This window comes from Sus scrofa, chromosome 9, assembly GCF_054392235.1.
Source record: "Sus scrofa isolate SSC_HxYL_T2T_F1_AM1 chromosome 9, Sscrofa_HxYL_maternal_Yorkshire_Landrace_v2.0, whole genome shotgun sequence".
In the NCBI taxonomy this organism is placed as follows: Eukaryota; Metazoa; Chordata; class Mammalia; order Artiodactyla; family Suidae; genus Sus; species Sus scrofa.
Window position 1 is genome coordinate 3,763,232 of NC_139391.1, and position 19,983 is coordinate 3,783,214.

General features: G+C 40.0%; 2 protein-coding genes across 2 annotated transcripts; both read right to left on the reverse strand.

Annotated features, from left to right (window-relative positions):
• Positions 1 to 8,189: 8,189 nt before the first annotated feature.
• Positions 8,190 to 9,152, reverse strand: LOC100515562 (olfactory receptor 52N2-like). The gene has a single exon (XM_003129441.2). It carries the CDS (start codon positions 9,150 to 9,152, stop codon positions 8,190 to 8,192), a length of 963 nt encoding a protein of 320 aa, XP_003129489.2.
• An 8,264-nt stretch (positions 9,153 to 17,416) lies between these two features.
• On the reverse strand, positions 17,417 to 18,379 carry LOC110262260 (olfactory receptor 52N2-like). Its single transcript, XM_021102651.2, has one exon. It carries the CDS (start codon positions 18,377 to 18,379, stop codon positions 17,417 to 17,419), a length of 963 nt encoding a protein of 320 aa, XP_020958310.2.
• Positions 18,380 to 19,983: the final 1,604 nt, after the last annotated feature.

A 19,983-nucleotide genomic window follows, 5' to 3' on the forward strand; every position in this document is an offset into this window, starting at 1 on the left:
GACATATGAGGTGTGTCTGTTATTCACTGAAATATAAACCTGGAATTGTATCTGACTTCCCAATGTGCTTCAATTCTACCTAGCCTCATAGCTTTTGTCATAGCTTTAGCTACATGACATGCATGAGGCTCAAAGCTTTCTCACAAATGTTGAGTGAACAATTCTAGAATGTTCTGGGCTAGAGGCTCATTAAAATCTGTTTTCAGGGAGTTCCCATCATGGCGCAGTGGTTAACGAATCTGACTAGGAACCATGAGGTTGCGGGTTCAGTCCCTGCCCCTGCTCAGTGGGTTAATGATCCGGCGTTGCCATGAGCTGTGGTGTAGGTTGCAGACGCGGCTCGGATCCCGCGTTGCTGTGGCTCTGGCGTAGGCTGGTGGCTACAGCTCCGATTCGACCCCTAGCCTGGGAACATCCATATGCCGCGGGAGCGGCCCAAAGAAATAGCAAAAAGACAAAAAAAAAAAATCTGTTTTCAGTAATAAGGCACATTATGTTTATTTGAGATACTGCACTCTTCCTATCATTAGAATAAGAAAATAGTTCTGTTATTTCAATTCTTAAGGTAAAATTTACTTTTTGAGGATGGGTTTATTTTTCTCTTTAGTGTTGGTCATGAAAACTTACAATTTAAGTGTAGTGGACATAATTACTATCTATGAGCAATTTCTCTTATATTGATAGTTTCACTTGTACTAAATGTAGGAAATTAATAATTATAGGCATGAATATTTAATTGAAGAACTGATTACAGAGGCTTTCCTACTTGTTTTGAAAAACAGAAATTCATTCTAAGTATTTAAATACATTGTAACATGGAGTTCTTGTTGTGGCTCGGTGGTTAACGAATCCGACTAGGAACCATGAGGGTGCGGGTTCGATCCCCGGCCTTGCTCAGTGGGTTAAGGATCCAGCGTTGCTGTGAGCTGTGTTGTAGGCCGGCAGCTACAGCTCTGATTAGACCCCTGGCCTGGGAATCTCCATGTGCTACGGGAACAGCCCTAGAAAAGGCAAAAAGACAAAAAAATAAATAAAAATTAAAAAAAAATACATTATAACATGAATCTTCTCAGGCTGTTGGTAGGATATTCCAGACATCATAATACTGTTACTTGCTTGAAAAATCTTGTTCTTGGCTATGGGAGCAAATGAAACACGTGTTTATCAGAATAATTTAAAAAATCAGCTTGTATTGAAACAGGGTTCCTTACAACCCAAATGAACTAATATTAGATTGTAAGTGGCTCAGTTCACACGAAATATCGATCTCTTAAATGCATTGCTTTTCATTCCTGCTCCCTCTTCCTCACTAGAAACAGAGCACTCTTTAAAGCTGTAATTCCATTTAGCAGATAGACCTTTATCCAATCTAAGGAAACAGAGACTGGATGAAATATCATACTTGGATTTGTAAAAGGAGTGCAGAGCTAATGGAGGTTGAAACAGGAAGTGATCTGGCACAATGGCACATCTTTCTTCTAGAACAGGCAGCAACAAGGCGCAGAAACCCAGCACACTGAGGCTTTTCATTGGCAGTGAATGAACCCACTTTCCAAAGTCATAAAACAAAAAGAAACTCTAAGCATGCGCCCAGGGCTGTTTCAATTATTAGAAATTTGGTGAAGTGTAGCTTCATTCCAGAGCAGATAGCTACAATAAATGAAAAGCTTAGAGGAAAAATTTCCTCTTGAAATATGCTGTTACAATATTGATAGTATTAGGTAAAATTATATTTATATAAAATGAATAGTAAACTGGCAGGTGGCAGATGTGCTTCAAGTCTTAGGAAGTCCTAGGCTCTACTAGGCAATTTCTGAAGGTAGGAAATGTTTGAATGTCAATATATGCATTTAGGAGTTCCCATCATGGCTCGGCAGAATCAAATCTGACTAGGAAGCATGAGGACACAGGTTCGATCCCTGGCCTTGTTCAGTGGGTTTAGGATCCAGTGTTGCCGTGAGCTGAGGTGTAGGTCACAGACGCTGCTCAGATCTGGCTTTGCTGTGGCTGTGGTGTAGGCCAGATGCTACAGCTCCGATTCGACCCCTAGCAGGGAACCTCCATATGCCTCCAGTGTAGCCCTCTAAAAAAAAAAATATATATATACATATATATATATATATGCATTTAAAGACTTTTTTATTTTGTTTTGTTTAGTCTGTTTTACTGATTAAAAACTATATTAAGCAAGTATACATGGTTACATGTATTATGCATATGTTATAGTTTCTTATATTCTTATGATATAAATGACGCAGGTGTGAAAGTTTAAACAAGGTCTGTTTATCCACGTAGGAGTTACTACGTACATCAGCCGGGAGGGGGTGGCAGCACATGGCTTGATGTCGTGTAACCACGATTCTTCTGTGTTTATGGGTGGACTGAAAAAGAAAGGAGTGGACAAGAGATCCAAGTGATGAGAGGAAACTAGACAGGCTTTTTTTTTTTCACGTCGTATAACCGAAACTAGGCTTACTATTAGGTAAATGAGGTAAGACTCCTGGAAGAGAATGGGAAAATGCTCCCCAACGTTGACCTTGCCATTGATATTTTGGATATGGCACCAAAAACATATTCACATTGGAAATTCCTGTAGTGGCTCAGTGGTAACGAGCCTGACTATTACCACTAGTAATAGTATCCACGAAGATGTGGATTCGATCCCTCACCTCATTCAGTGGGTTCAGGATCTGGCCTTTCTAGATTGGCAGCTGTGGCTCCAACTGGACACCTGGCCTGGGAACTTCTATATGCCACAGGTGTGGCCCTAAAAAAGCAAAAACAAAAAAAAAAATCACATTATATATAGTATATGAAATCGCCATGTTTATTTATACTTTAAATATATACCATTTAATCAGTCAAGTATACCTCAATAAATTTGGAAAAAATAAACATTAAAATAAAATGCTGATAACCTAATTTACTTTGAAAAACAACATGGCACCAATAGCCTGCACAATGCTTTTAGAGCAATAAAAGCAAATGAACAGAGTCAGGGCTGCAGAATACACAACTGCAGGAAAATACCACAATTTAGTTATTCTTTGGTTGATAAAGGTGAAGTGTGGGCTTTGCATTTTTGTATTTTTGGGTTTTTTATGTCTGCACATTGTCATATTGCTTTTTGAAGAGAAAAATCATACACTGATTACTTTATCTACTGAATATTGAGGTTCATTCTAAAATTATCATAATTAATATGATGTAGACCTGGAACAAAATAAACCCTTTGAACAGAAGGAGTGTCCTAGAAAGTAATTTACACATGTGTGAACATTGAATATTCTCCAGATTAGTACTGCTAAGTGGAGAAAGAATGTTTTACAATAAATGGTGCAAAATCAACTGGATACTCACATGCAAAAAATAAACTTTTCCCCTGACTCGTGTTATACACAACCAAAATAAGCTGTATGGTAGTTTGTAATTAGAATGATAAAACAATATTCTTAGGCAGTAACATGTATTTGTGCACTTGAGAGTTTTACCCCCTAAAACTTTTCTTAAAAATGACACAAAATCTAAGAATGTGTAATTTTTAAAACTGTTTCCTTGTTTTTATGTTGACAAATTGGTATGATTTTTTTTTTCAAAATTTCTTTTAAGCTTGAGTCCACACACATTCTATTTTTCCTACCAGTTCTTCTGCCTCTATATCATAGAGGAATATTTATTTTAAGTTCACAAGAAATATTTACAGAAATGTTCCTAGAAAAAATTTTTTGGTATAATAAAAAAAAAGCAGAAAAGTGAACTACAATAAAATTAAGGAATTTTGTTCCTCAAAATACAACATTTTATGATAAAAATGGAAACCACAGATTAGAAGAAAATACATGCCAACATATGTAACTGACAAAAAGACGTCTAAAAAACATTAAAAAAAAAAAACCCTATATGGAGTTCCCGTCGTGGCTCAGTGGTTAACGAATCTGACTATCAATCATGAGGTTGCGGGTTCAATCCCTGGCCTTGCTCAGTGGGTGAAGGATCCGGCGTTGCCGTGAGCTGTGGTGTAGGTTGCAGACTTGCTAGGATCCCGAGCTGCTGTAGCTCTGGCGTAGGCCAGCAGCAATGGCTCCAATTCGACCACTGGCTTGGGAACCTCCATATGCCGAGGGAGTGGCCCAAGACATGGCAAAAAGACAAAAATAAATAAATAAATAAACCCCTATATGCTAATAATGAAAATAAAATCTAAAGATAGATGGGCAAAAGTCTTTAGGTGCCACCTGCTCTCCTCACTAAAAAATATTCAATAGCCAGGAATTTATGACAATGAATTCCATCTTCTTTATCATTAGGAAAATGCAAATTAAAACACTAATGAGTTCCCACTGTGGCTCAGTGGTTAATGAACCCGACTAGTATCCATGAGGATGTGGGTTTGATCCCTGGCTGCTCAGTGGGTTAAGGATCCAGTGTTGCTGTGGCTGTGACATAGACCAACAGCGGTACCTCTGGCTCTACCCCTAGCCTGGGAACCTCCATATGCCAATGGGCACAGCTCTAAAAAGACCTAAATAAATAAATAAACAAACAAATAAAATCCTAAGGGGATGCCATAGCTCTGATAATACAAAATATTGGGAACAATGTAGAATACCTAGAAATCTCATTCCATTGATGAAGTTTAAAGTTCACCTTGGATCCTATATACCGAAAGTGGATATCATGGGATATAAAGTTCACCTAGATCCTATATACCGAAAGTGGATATCATGGGATCCAGAAATTCAGCTCTTCCGTAGTGAACTAAAGAAATGCACAAAAGATACAAACAAAAATGTTTGTATCTTTTGCTTCAAACAAAAATGTTTGTATCTTTTGCTTCATAAGATACAAACAAGAATGTTCACAGTAGTCTTAGTCATAGGAGTTTACCCCCCAAAACCCTCAAGAACATACGCGTGAATTGCTGTAGATTCACAAATCAGATTATTATTTAGGAATGAAAACGAACCAAGTAATGCTTCCCAGTGCAGCATGGATAATTTTAAATACGACTGTTGCCATTTAAAAAAATCAGAAGAAAATTGACTCTCTTCCGAAGTTGGGCATTGCAGCACATAAATCTATATTTCTTGTTCATCGTCTCTCCTTTCCTTCCCTTCCCTCTCTCCCCTTCCCTCTTGTTCCTCTTTTACCATTCTTTTCTTATCTTTTCTTTTCCTTACTTGTAACCTGCTATTTCCTGTTTATATCTCAACCGAATTTAGGTTTTAATCATGATTGTAAATCAAATGTGCAACTATCTATTGCAATGAGTCTCTTGAAGTGCTTTTGTCTTTGTGTGAGATACATTAGCTTTCTAAATTATTTTATTTGCTCCTTAATCATAATTTTAATTTTTACTTTTTCTATCTTTCCTAATTAAACTTTCCTTTACTCATTTATCATTGTTTGATACCAAGCTGTTATTTTATCATCGCATTCTCTAATCTGGCCATCTGCTATCTCTGTTATATGATTTTTTTCCCTCCTTCTTCATGGATTATATGGAATTATGCCCATTTTTGAAAACTTAATAAGCAGTCTTGTCAATCCATCAGTAAACATTTTCTATACCTGCAATAAGGTTTTCATTGTCCTGCAGGCTACTTCTTCTCTCTTTATCAGAACCTTACTATAGGCTCAACACAATTGTGATTGTCTGTGGGGGTATTGCTTTCCCTCTGTGTTCATTTCCAACCAGAGGCAGACCCATCTCTTCTCAAACATGGAATATTCACATCTGTGCTGCTTCACTCTTACCCTTGTCCTATTTAGCCATGGAGGGCAGAATGCTATACAGTCTCCTGCACTCCTGTCGGTTTTAGCCAAGTTGGATCAGTGTCTCTCTCTTTCTTGAGGGGTTAGTCACCACCCTGGCGTTAAATGTACATAATCCCCAGGAGTTATTTCCATCAATGTTTACCCTCCCCATATCCCGCCTGTGGTACTTATTAGTGAAGACGAATGGACTCAATTTATTAACATATGCACTTACCTATTTCTTCTCCTTTTCAATACATACTTCTGATCTAAATGTTTTCTATATTTGCAGTTGTCCCCAGTCCGTGGAAAGTAGGTGTGTACATTTATCTGTGTGGGTTAAAGAATCAAGAGAGATGCATGAAACGCCAGAATGTGCGCTGAGGACTCCTACTGCCATGGGGATAAAATAATGGGAAGCAGGGAGGAAGATCACTGCTGGAAAAGTCTTTGTAGGTGTCTATCTTTCGGGCTCCATCTGTAGTGATATGTGTTACATTAATGCTTCTCAGACTATCAGAGTACTAACATTTATTTTTTTTTTCTGTCTGGGCTCGTGAGCAGAGCTATTTGAGTTCCCAAAGACAATAGAGTGGTTCCAGATTCTAGGCTTCATGTTACCCAACTTTTAAACCTGGGCAATAGATTCCAAACACTGAAGTCATTCAAGTAAAGCTTTTTTATAGGCTGTGGCGTCTCACCTTCTGCTTGCCTCCGTGATCTCCCTTTTTTATTTCTAAAGTCTTGACTTCTTTTTTGCTTTTCGTTTTACTTTCTATAATTTCAGAAACATATTTAAGTCAGTATTTCCGTGTGTCTGGAGTGTCGGGGAAACCCTATGCTCTTATTTATGTTTACATTACTACCCTGGCTGTAAATCCTCAAAATACTCCATGTAGTAAAATATCCTAACACTTACACTAGCATTTTTAGGGTAATCTAACTTAAAAAAATCTCTGTATTACATGTCACAATGTGCAAAGTTTCTAGCAGAGATATAGCATAGTTTTCTTATTACGTTCAATGATGACTTTTTTGGGGGGTCTTTTTTTGTCTTTTCTAGGGCTGCACCCGCAGCATGTGGGGGTTCCCAGGCTAGGGGTCTAATGGGAGCTGCAGCTGCCGGCCTACACCACAGCCACAGCAACGCAGGATCTGAGCAGGGTTTGCGACCCACACCTCAGCTCACGGCAACGCCGGATCCTTAACCCACTGAGCGAGTCCAGGTATCCAACCCTTAACCTCATGGTTCCTAGTCAGATTTGTTCACCACTGAGCCATGACGGGAACTCCTACTTTCAATGCTGATTTAAATATGTGCTGTTCCCAGTTCCCAGTAATGACGTATGGTTTGGACTGACAATAAAACTTATTACCCTCAGAAGGTTTTCATACAGAACTAGACTTCCTTAGTTACGGAAGGATATGGGTCATGGAAATCAGTATACCATGTATCTTCGGGTCGAAAGGCCCAGCAGTGATCCAAATGCAGCTTCTTAGCTTTCCCCCTTTTGCTGCATGTGGACAGGGCCTGGTTATAGGAAACAAGGCCAATCAATGCTTATGAATGACATAATGGTGTAAACTTTCTTTGAGAGGTCAACTTCACCTTGGCGTCGAAATTTAGAAGATTTTCAGCTGTGGCATCTCAGCTGAACAAAAGTCTGTAGAGCCAGTCCAACTCCAGTGTTTATAGACTTTGCTGTTCCATCTCCTGTGTTGTCTACTGAGACTCTGCAATTATTTCAAAGACTTGTTCCAGGTCTGCTTCAAAACCTCCTAGAGTTATCCCTAAGAAATAATTTATTCTATGGTTTTGTGGCTCTATTCCCTTGTTTATCCTATTTTTCATTTAGAGCATATTGACTCAAATATATGAATATCATTCTCCCTAGTAGCAGAAATTCAGTACAACTTAGGTAAATATGAGATATTTTATGTAACAGAACGAAGCTCTACACAAATTATGCAGTGACAAGCATAACTGAGATAAATGAAGTCACTAGAACACATGAGAACTTTATGAAACAGACTCTGATAGTTTTCTCTTTCTATAGATTTCCTCCAAGACAGGTGAACCCCTAACAGAGTATCAGGAACTTTTTATTTTGTGTGGGTCCATCCCATTTGAGATTTGTTCAATATGCAAAACACATTAGGATTCTAAGTAACACAATCATTTACAACAGCTTTGAAATTACTGTGGGATTCCTTTTAAGGAAAAAAAAATCCTCAAATCCAGAAGGCATGTTATTTATTTATTTAATTAATTTCAATCATCGATGAGTTCGACCCCAAATTCAATTAACCTGATAGCAGATATTCAATGAATATTGCTTTCTGCAACGGGAGCAGTTTATTTAAAATCTATACTCAAGACTCCGTCTAAACCATTTTTGTCTTTTCTTGCGTTTAAATAGTCACAGCTTAATCTATTTCATAGCTGAGATATCTTTCTCCTTAAAAAGTAACTTGATGACTTCTTCCCGGATCTGCTTGGTCTTGACTCCATAAACAATGGGGTTCAGCATAGGAGGTAACATCAAATAGAGATTAGCGATTATGATATGGATATGGTGAGGAATGCTTTTTTCCCCAAAACGGTGAGTAAAAATGGTGAATAAGGCTGGAACATATGTAATGACAATAGCACAGATGTGAGATGTACAGGTGCTGAAGGCTTTGTGCCGAGCATCTGCCGAAGACAGGCTCACCACCGCCCGCAATATCATAGTGTAAGACCCTGAAATACAGAAGATATCAAAGCCCCCAATCAGGAGCGCTGCCAAGAGACCGTAGACAGCATTGACCTTGACATTGCCACAGGAGACCTTGGCCACGGACATGTGGTCACAGTAAGTGTGGGGAATGGAGTTGCCACGACAATAGGGCAGGCGCTTGGTAAGGAAAGTGAAAGGGACGATGAGCATCACACCCCTCAGGAACGTGGCAAGACCAGCCTTGGCGATGACAGGGCTGGTGAGGATGGTGGCATAGCGTAAGGGGTAGCAGATGGCCACGTAGTGGTCCAGGGCCATGAGCATGAGCACCCCGGACTCCATCCCCGTCAACATGTGGACAAAAAACATCTGAGCCAGGCAGGCATTGAAGTCTATCTCCTTGAGGTTGAACCAGAAGATGCACAGCATATTGGGTACCGTGGTGGTGCACAGGGTGGCATCGGTGAAGGAGAGCAGGGCCAGAAAGTAGTACATGGGCCGGTGCAGGGCCTCCTCGTGGCCGATGAGGTAGAGGAGCCCACAGTTGCCCACGACAGCAACGATGTACATGAAGCAGAATGGCAGGGAGAGCCAGACGTGTGCGGCTTCCAGCCCAGGGACACCACTCAAGATGAAGAATCCCGGGGTCAGACTGGAGCTGTTGGCTCCAGACATAATGACGGCCAGGAGGAGGGCATTTTACGTGCCTTGGCAGCAACTGCTTTCTGCACAGGAGAGAGAACTGGGGTTGGACTAAATGCAAGAGAACTGTTGGGATAATGATAACCACAAAAGTCACAAACGTTCACCGTGTTAGGATAATCAGGCTCGTTTGTTTGTCTGTTTGTTTTCCCCAGCTCTAGCAAAAGGATCTTTGAACTAAGTTATCTAAAAATTATTGACCGGTGCAGCCGTGCTTCCCTCAGTGTCCCACTGTGTCCTCTCTAAGTAGCTGTCCTTACTTTCTGCACCTCTTCCAGCATGCCTTTGCACGCTACCACATTCTGCTAAAAAACAGTAAACGGGGCCCTCGTGGTTTTCTTCCTTTAAAATAAGCTGTTTCTGGAGTTCCCTTCGTGGCTCAGTGGTTAATGTTTAGGATCCGTGAGGTTGCAGGTTCGATCCCTGGCCTCTCTCAGCGGGTTAAGGATATGGTGTTGCCGTGAGCTGTGGTGTGGGTTGCAGATGGAGCTCAGATCCCACATTGCTGTGGCTGTGGTGTAGGCCAGTGGATGTAGCTCTAATTCGGTCCCTAGCATGGGAACATCCATGTGCCACAGGTGCGGCACTAAAAAGCAATAAAATAAACTATTTCTAGGAGTTCCCATTATAGCTCAGCAGAATCAAATCTAGCTGGCATCCATGAGGACACAGGTTCAATCCCTGGCCTCGCTCAGTGGGCTAAGGATCCAGCGTTGCCATGAGGTGTGGTGTAGGTTGCAGACGTGGCTCTAGGCGTTGCTGTGGCTGTGCTGTAGGCCGGCAACTACAGCTCCAATTTGACCCCTAGCCTTGGAACCTCCATATGCCACAGGAGCAGCCATTAAAAAAAAAAAAAAAAAAAAAAAAAAAGGCAACAACAAGCTATTTCTCTTCTCTCACCTCAGTTCTTCCCATGCTAGTTGTACATGAGTCATGTCACTAAAATCATGTCGGTATATTTAGAGGTTTGCCTTAATTTCACTGGTTCTTTTTCAGCAGGACTTTTGTCCTGCCTTGAAGATTATGAAGAAAAATAGTTATCCATGTAAATGTCCTCAATAATATTCCATGTAATCTGCTTAAGATGATACATTGTAGATATTCAATAAAATACATGTGAAAGAATGAATGCTTAATTAGTAAGGAGTCCATATGCCTGAACGTCAAACTCTGATGTCAATATTCAGTTTTTCCACACTATGAAATTTCAGAGGGTGTTTTTAAATCATTAAAAATTAAATTAGGAGTTCCCGTCGTGGCGCAGTGGTTAACAAATCCGACTAGAAACCATGAGGTTGCGGGTTCGGTCCCTGTCCTTGCTCAGTGGGTTGACGATCCGGCGTTGCCGTGAGCTGTGGTGTAGGTTGCAGACGCGGCTTGGATCCTGCGTTGCTGTGGCTCTGGCGTAGGCTGGTGGCTGCAGCTTCGATTCAACCCCTAGCCTGGGAACCTCCATATGCTGTGCAAGCAGCCCAAGAAATAGCAAAAAAAAAAAAAAAAAAAAAAAAAGAAAAAATTAAATTAAATCTTTTTATGGAATCTTAGTAAAAAAATGTATGAAAAGTTTGAATTCATTTTGATACAGCATCCTTTCCTTTCAGCTTCTCTCTCTTTCCACTTTTTTGAAAAATTAGTTCTGTATGTATTTTCAATACAAAATTTATACTCAGAAGCCCGTGAAGTTCTAAGGATTACTGATTATCTCTACGACTTTAATTCAAGCAATATTTCTTTGTTCTAACCGAATAGGTAATCAGTACAAAAGATAAGACCATATCTTTGGATCGCTATATTTTGTAGGGAAAAGCAAAGGACTTTGAATTATATTTGAAGAAATTTATAGATCCAGGGATATTTGAGAAAAGAAGAAGGGTCCAAATTGTTTTAATATTTCTTTCATCTGAAAAAAGAAAATGACACTGAAGCTCTGGCATAAACCTGAGACTTCCTACAGCAAAGCTGGTACCAAACACCTCCACCGTTTAGCAGAAGTAAATAGATATTTGCCATGCAAGGCAAGTATTACATGGCTGTGAAGCCACATGGATGCCTGTCACCTAAATATTCTAGAAAGCCCTGTTGTGTTTACTTCTATGGGCCAGACTATATAGAAGCCACCGGAATGAAGAAATACAAAGGAATACAAGTTTCAGAGGCCCACCGTCTGTCTCCCTTAAGCGGATTCCATCTCACGTGTGAATGGCTTTGTCCTAAACACAGAGTTCTCCCAAACCTCTCCAGAAACGCCACCACGTGGGAAACTGGCATCACTCGGTCCTCGATCAGAGACGTTTAAAGACAAAACCTCCGGCGTCCGCCATCTTTTCTGTGTCCCCACGAGGACAGCAATGAGGTAGGAAAGGAGATGAGATCTGGCAGAAGCCATTCGGAAAGAAAAAAGGCCCGTATCTCTTAAGACGTGAAAGGGAAAGAGAAACACACTGCCTCTGGCGAATTTGTCCTTGTTTAACTGTGCTCTTATTCTAAGCCACCGAATTTTTAGCCAGCAATGTCTCTACCTTTTTCAAAAGAGCTAATATGGAAAATTACACAAACTCACCTCAGTGTTAGGCACCTGCAAAGCCTTATTCATGGCTGAGAATCCCTAGGAGTTCTTTGAACATTGGGCTGGCATCGTCTTATATGGGATTTTTCCTTTCCCTGGGGAGGTTTCGGCAAGATGCCCCAGGCTGATTGACTCTCCACAATTGGAAGTCTCAGAGCAATCAGTCTGAAAGGGAATACACGAGGCTCGGTCATACCTGTATTCAGAAGCTTTTGCATAGAAAAAGAAAGAGCAAAAACACATTAAAGTTTAATGCTTTTTCCCAAGTGAGAAAAAATGAATGTCAAGCCTGGTGAAGGTGAACATCATTTAAAATTTTTGTCTCGTATTGCAAAATAAATACATTTTTAATGTAGAAAATCTAAAAGACTGTAAAAGAGTATAACAAAAACTTAGAAAATCACTTGTAAGTCCAATGAAGCAAGAACCACTCTGAAAAGTTTTTTCTGTTGGTCCAATCATTTTATAGTTATTAAGTATAATATGGTGTTTTGTATAAATTTCAGACTGTGAAGTTTTGCACACCTTTTTCCCTATTTAATATTATTTTATGTACTTCCTCATGTCATTCTGAGTGTCTTGAAATTGAAATTTTCAAGAGTTAAATTAAATCTTCTTTCCAGCCAATAACGGCACCAAAATTCATTAAGCATTTCATTACTCTGGAATATTTCAATATTGTCTAATTTTTACTATCAAAAATTCTTCTATGGATAGCCTAATCTAGTCTGTTTGAACGACTAATTATTTCTCTCTTAAGGTAAGCAGAAGTAGAATTGAAGTTTGTGGGATCAAAATGTGTGGACAACTCAAAAATGTTGGAAAAAGTCATCTCCATAAAATATGTATTGATTTCCACTTCCATATACAGTTAGGGGGCTGTCCATCCCCCTCTAAGTACGAATTATTGTGTTTGCTCTCATTTCTCCAGCTGAAATGATGAGAACGCTAGCTTTTGGGTATTTTAGCTTGACTTAAAATTAGCTTCACCAGTGCTTATGAACATTTTTTAAGTGTTTCTGGTCAGTTGGTTTTCTCACACTTTTCTCATACCAGGCACTTTCAATACCAAAAGGTGAACACGTTTTCTGCCATAGGTTGCCATCTTTCTTAAAAGTAGCACTGACACTGGATTGAATTGGGACCCACCAGCCAGAAGGGCTGCAAAGCCAATCTGCTGACCCTGGGTTGTGGTGAAGGAAAGGACAGTGTCTACTGCAGGGCACCCAGCAAGGAATGAGAGCAGCTCGTACTCAGAAGGCCTGAGTTCCCCAGTGCCTTTCAGGGAAGGATTTTCACGGGGTGCATGAGGAGCTGGGTCGCGATTCTCTGATGGGTCGATGAGGAAGTAACAGGTGATCAGCATTATCAGTCTGGGATGTACCTGCTTGTGCTCAGGAGCTTCCATGCGGTGGGGGTGTGATTTTAGTAAATCAGTTGAGAAATGTGCATCAGACCTTTTATCTTCCAGAAGGCATGGAGAGTCCTGTGACTCTGTTTTATGGCCAACATTGTGTAAGTTATTATAACTTTTCTTGCCAGACTATTTTGCCTCTGCATCCCTCTTTCTGGAACAAGTTTTCTCTCCTAACCCATTCCACCCAGTTGACACCAATTTATTCTTTAGTATCAGCTTCAACACTAATTTCTTCTGAAAACCTATTCTGATGTTTATAATTTGTGCCAGGATGTATCTTCGTTGTACCATTAGAAGATATAGCTTCCTTGTCCCTGTACCATTACTTATGTAGTTGTGCTTTTTTTTTATTCGATCTTTCCTTTTAACTCGTTCATTTTCCTTTCCATCGTTTCCTCTTAAAATGAAGGGCTCTTCAATAGCCTATTTTTAACAACTCTGTCTTTCCCACCACAGTTCCGCAGTAGCGAGACACAATGGAAGCAAGGAAGTTGCTCTCCCGATGTTAACAATTTTATGATAAACAACAGGTAGAATAAGGCTTTGGACCATCTGTCATTTGTTTATATTGTTCTCCCAGTTTAGGCGGACTGGCTCACCCAGCCTCTGGCATAGATAATTGCAAACCTCCAAGGGAGAGGCTGGCTACTGACACACCAATGGGCGGATCAGACAGGGAGACTGACTAGTGCGAGGGATCAGGGCTTAACCTGTATCTCGCTCATATCAGATACGAAAATTAGAAGCTTTTCCTACTCAGATGGGGGGCAGTTAGAACAAAAGGTTAAGAATATTAGTCTAAATGACGTTCCTATATTTCAAGCAATAAAAAGTGGAGACTGATGATACCCCCGCCCCAGGCGCCCCCCCGCCCCGTCCTTTCCTTTTACAATTATTGCTCTTTGTCCTTTCTCATCAGACCACTTCTTGTGCAATATTCAGATGGTGATAACCTTCCCTAAATAGTTCTTTTTTCCCTCCCCCTCCTTTGCCTTTTCTTCCTAACCTTCTTTCCGTTTTATCCATTTTCTACTTTTAAGATGCCAAATCTCCCAACATGAACTGTGACTAGCGTTCTGACCACCACCCCAGATTGCAGTAGTTTACCTTTGGGAGCGGCACCTGGCAAAATGCCCGAGTCCACAAACACAGCTCTTCCTACACAGAAGTTCCAGCACCACTTGGCACTCTCAGCCCGATGAACAACATCCTACACACTCTTTATATGCCCTATGGTTACCGGGGGGCTTAGGGGGTGTTTGGGTGCGTGAAGAGAGCGCTGGTTGGATAAAGAAATCTGTGCCTTGATCATTTCCCACGAAATACTCAACAGGTCAATAGATATTCACAATTGTCTGGTTTCTACAGCTATTTATGGCTTCAAAGAATTCAGGAAAAAATCTCAGACCTTTATTCAACCTCTTTTCTGTTGACTGAAATGCCTTGTACTCCTTATCTCAAATGTAGAAACATCAAATTCAAATTTCTCTAATCATCTCACAAAATAATTAAACCATCTTTGTGCAATCTTGTTCATGTTCCAGCTCTTCTATTGGAAAAAGCTTAATGTTATTTTGGAAGACAGGATACATCTATGGTATTTTAAAGAAAGGTAAATGTTTTATTCATTGATCCTGAGACACAGAACTCAAGGAAAGAATGAAATAAGGTTTTGGCTTACTTTGGAGAATTCAGTAAAACATAATACCCCACTGGTGATAGAAGCTTGTGAGGGGCAATGCTCACTGAACTTTATATTCTCTGATCTGGCCTGCTCTGTTCTATTTTCTTTATTTCTGTACATTTACGCATGCGACCAGTTGGAGGGGTTGGCCACAGGCTTCTGGAGATTCTGCAGCAGCAAGATAACTTTCACGACATTTGGTAGCAGCTTGCAATTTCATTCCACTAACTTTCCTTTGGGAATATGAATACCCCACAGATGAAAAGGAAAAATGATTAAACTACATTTAAATCTGAGTGTGAGCTCTTTGTACCTGAGAGCTTGGTTCTAGATATAATCAAACTCTGTGAGGTTGATGTGGGGCACTTGGGCCTTTTTCACTAAACCCAGTGAGTTCTGTCTCATAACTCGGTTTCTAGGACATGAGATGGAATTGGAAATTTCATCCACTTTTTTCTCCCACCTCGCATCTCTTCTCTTCGCCTCAATTCCCTTCCCTTCTCTTCTCTCTCTCTCTCTCCCTCGTTCCATGCATACGGAATAGAATTTTCTTCCATCACCAACTGTTTTATAATTATTTAAAAACTTCGCAATGATTCTGGCTGGCTGGCTCTAATTCTGTTGGGAGTCTTAGTTTTCAGAATTATATTGTTGTTGGTGGTGATTTCTTCTGTGAAACCCATTTTTGAGTTTGCAATGGGGAAGATGACTTAAAATTAATTGAGAATTGACACTCAGATGCCTCAAATGAATTTTATTTATTGCACTGCATTTTTTCAGAGATTTAATTTTATGTTACTATTTTGCTGTTTTTTTTTTTTTTTCCTTTCACACTCCTCAAGCATAGGCCTGTTAACATTATTGTGTTTTAATTTTAATCTTAATATTTTGAGATTCATCTAGTTTGGCTATTTGTGTAGCTCACGTTCCTTGTCTCTAAAATGAGAATAATTATAGCTATGCTATCGTTTTGAGTACAATTTAAAAGTAAGGTCTTATATGAAGTATTGTTATAATATTTAATAAATATATATATTTTAAAAATGGCAGTTTGGGAAAAGGAAGTATTTGATCTGTTTACTAGTGTTTTCGTATGGTTTTGGTATGACAATATCAGATGAGTAAAATTTTCCAAATCCAACAACATAATTTCAAGAGGGACCAAATTTATTGACTGTAAGCTAATACTTTGTATTTTATAAAGGCACTTTTATAATGTTCATATGTTTTAGATTTAGGTTTTGCTTCCAAGCATGAAAATTACTTTGCAAAAATATATGGAGTGATTAATATAGTTCACAATCATTTGACTACGCATAATATTGTAATAAAATATATTCGTCATATTAGCAGAATATAAGATTAAAATCTTAGTTGCTATTACTAATAGCGCTACCTCTTTATCGGTTTGTATCCATTTCCTGATTCCATTCAATTGCTACAGTTTCCTTTTGGGAAATGCTCTTATTTTCTTCGCTTTTCATTTATTCTTCCTATTCCGTACCACCACATTCATCATTCCCTCCCCATGTCTTTTTTCTCTTTTATTTCCAGAAGTGTAAATAAGGTCCTCTTTTCTTGACTGTATCTGATCATTTAACTATTTCTTATATATTTCAGTTAAGAAAAGCAGTGAGCCGAAGCGTCCTTGATAGGCACTGTATATATTTCTTCTTCAAATCTCTTTCCCTCTAGTTATAAAGCCTTTCTTCAAAAGGTGTCAAAGAGTATTTGCTGTGTTCTTCAAAATTCTACTTCATATCAACTCAAAGGAGTGCTTCCCAGATTATCATGAACTTCAATAATCATTTTTACTCCTGCGTCATCTATATTTACACAAAGTTAGAGATATCCAAATAAATTCCAAGGAAACAGGATGCAAGAAATAAGTTAACAGTCAAGGTTTTTTTTCCCTTAAGATATGCAAATTTCACATAAATATGGTATTAAAAGGGTGACAAAGACCTCTGGAATTCGGCGCAATTTGGGTGCTTCTGGCTTCCCTGGGACTCCAAGGACGGTCTGCTTCTGTGCCTTCCCCAGTCTCCCGGAGCCTCCCTGGGCACCAGACTCCCCTCGTCTTTACTCTACACTCCCTCCCAGCGTCTGGACCAGAGTGCCTTCATCCTCAAGAGATGACTTCCAGCTGTATATTCCCGGTGTTCGACGCTGTGTGTCCATTCGACAAGGTCTAACGAAAGTTCAGCTATGTGGGAGAAGTTCTCACTGTGGCATAGTTGGTCAAGAATCTGACTTCAGGGGTTCAGGTAAAAGCTCTGCCTCGCCTTCAACCCCTGGCCCAAGACCTTCCATATGCTAGGGAGAAGCCATCAAACAATAAAAATAAAGTTAAACTCTATTTGGGAAATGGACTTGTTTCCTGCCTATTTTATTTTTCCAGTAAGTTAGAAGTCTCAGATTAAAAATTTTGGAATGATTTCCTAAATATGACAGCAGAGGATTCTTAGGTATTTCTTCTGACATCTGGGCTGCTGAATTGTGCATTTATTTTCTTCCTGCCTATAGCTGTCTTTGTCTTTGGGCCACATGCAGAATTCCACATCGGAGATTTACCTCACACGGAAAGCATCTTTCTCTCTAGTAAACAGTTTGATGACTCCCTCACGGATCTGCTTGGTCTTCACTCCATAGACAATTGGATTCAAGGTGGGAGGCAGCAGCAGGTAGAGGTTGGCTATTAAAATGTGGACGTGGTGAGGGATGCTGCGTCCCCCAAAGCGGTGGGTGAAGAAATTGAAGAAGGCTGGGACATAGGTGATGACAATAGCACAAATGTGGGAGGTACAGGTGCTAAAAGCTTTGTGTCGGGCATCCGCAGATGCCAGATTTATTACAGCACGAACAATCATGGTGTAAGACAGGGAAATACAAATTATATCAGACCCGCCATTCAGTAGGGCAGCTATGAGACCATAGACAGCGTTAATCTTGATGTTGCCGCAGGATAACTTGGCCAGAGACATATGGTCACAGTAGGTGTGTTGAACGAGATTGCCCCTGCAGTAGGGAAGCCGCTTGATCAGGAAAGTGAACGGTATCACCAGCAACACACTTCGCATCAAGGTGGCCAGCCCAACCTTGGCAATGGTGGTGTTGGTGAGGATGGTGGCATAGCGTAGAGGGTAGCAAATGGCCACGTAGCGATCCAGAGCCATAAGCATGAGCACACCGGACTCCATGCCTGTCAGCATGTGGATGAAAAACATCTGCACAAGGCAGGCGTTAAAGTCAATCTCCTTGAGGCGGAGCCAGAAGATGCACAACGTGTTGGGGACAAAGGAAGTGCAGCCACTGATGTCTATAAGGGACAGCAAGGCGAGGAAGTAGTACATGGGCCGATGCAGAGCCTCCTCGTGGCTGATGATGTACATGAGCCCACAGTTCCCTGTGACAGCAATGACGTACATGAAGCAGAACGGCAGGGAGATCCAGACGTGTGCCGCTTCCAGCCCAGGAATCCCACTGAGGATGAAGTGTGTTGGTGTCAGGCTGGAGCTGTTGGCTCCATGCATGGTGGTCAACAGCAAAGCATGTTATTTTCAGGGTCAATAAAGATGTCCTGTACAGGAAGATAACAGTGAGACTGCTTCCGGTCAGAGCAAAAGATGAATGAGGATTTTTCACAAAGCAAGTAATAAACTTAGAGGAAAATCATCTTTTTGTACCTAGGCTGTGTTATTTGATCTTACTGAGTCTGTTACTAAATTTTGATTGCTTTGGATGGCAAACATATTAACAAAGACCTGGTCTTGCTTGGTTTTATACCATAAACTCTTTCTCCTGCTCATATTCCGTATTCGCTTAGTCTTGCTTTTGCCAATTGACCAGTTTCCAAATGATAGACCCTGTTTTAGTAACAGACTCGACTAACTGGTCATATAATTTCTCTTCTTCCAAAAAGTCCTTCCAAATGTGTCCACTGGATTATAATCAGTTAAATTATGTGAGAACCTGCTTATTTGGAACATATATTATGAGGTGAGCATGATCCACTCTACAAGTCCGGGTTTTCCGGTTAGAACAATCTCGAACAAAATATTTGGCAGACCTAAAGTTACGTAACAAGCTGCAGCTTACAATGCACAGCCATATATGCCTTCTCCATTATATCTCTAATGATTTCTTCTTGATAAACATGAAAGATTTTAGTTTTTACAATCAATGACATTTTTAAGTTCTAATTCTCCAGGATTCTAGTATGCTCTCAAATCTATGTAGATAGACAGAGAATTTGTATTTATAAATAATCACATTTAATTTCTGTTGCATTATTTTTAGTCCTCAAATAAATTCAAATAATTATATTGAATTGTTTATCATTTTCACAGCTACATATTATATATTTAATTCCATTAAATTATTATCACATATTCTATTATACTTTAATCTCCCCATAACAGACTTTTTTAAAATTCTAATTTTGATTGCTTCCTCTCTCTCTTTCTCTCTTTGAAATTTTGCCTAGGGATTTATCTGAGCATCTTATTTTTTATTTATTTTTTTGTCTTTTTGCCTCTTCCAGGGCTGCACCTGTGGCATATGGATATTCCCAGGCTAGGGATCTAATCAGAGCTGTAGCCGCCGGCCTATGCCAGAGCCACAACAATGTGGGATCCGAGCCATTTCTGCAACCTACACCACAGCTCACGGCAACACCGGATCCTCAAACCACTGAGCAAGGCCAGGGATATAACCCGCAACCTCATGGTTCCTAGATGGATTCGTTAACCACTGAGCCATGACAGGAACTCCTAAGTGTCTTATTTTTTAATTTTTACTTTTAAACAGTGGAAATTTTTTTATAAAGATGCTGTATACATTAAATCAACATATAAAAAAAGCATTTTTTTTTAGAAAATAGTAACAGATTAGAACTGAAGACTTTTTTTTAGCTTTTTCAGGCTGCACCTGTGGCATATGGAAGTTCCCAGGCTAGGGGTCAAATCAGAGCTGCAGCTTGCAGGCCTATACCACAGCCACAGCAATGCGAGATCTGAGCCATGTCTGCAACCTACACCACAGCTCATGGCAACCTTGGATTCTTAACCCACTGAACAAGGCCAGGGATTCAACCTGCATCCTCATGGATACTAGTTGGGTTTGTAACCCACTGAAC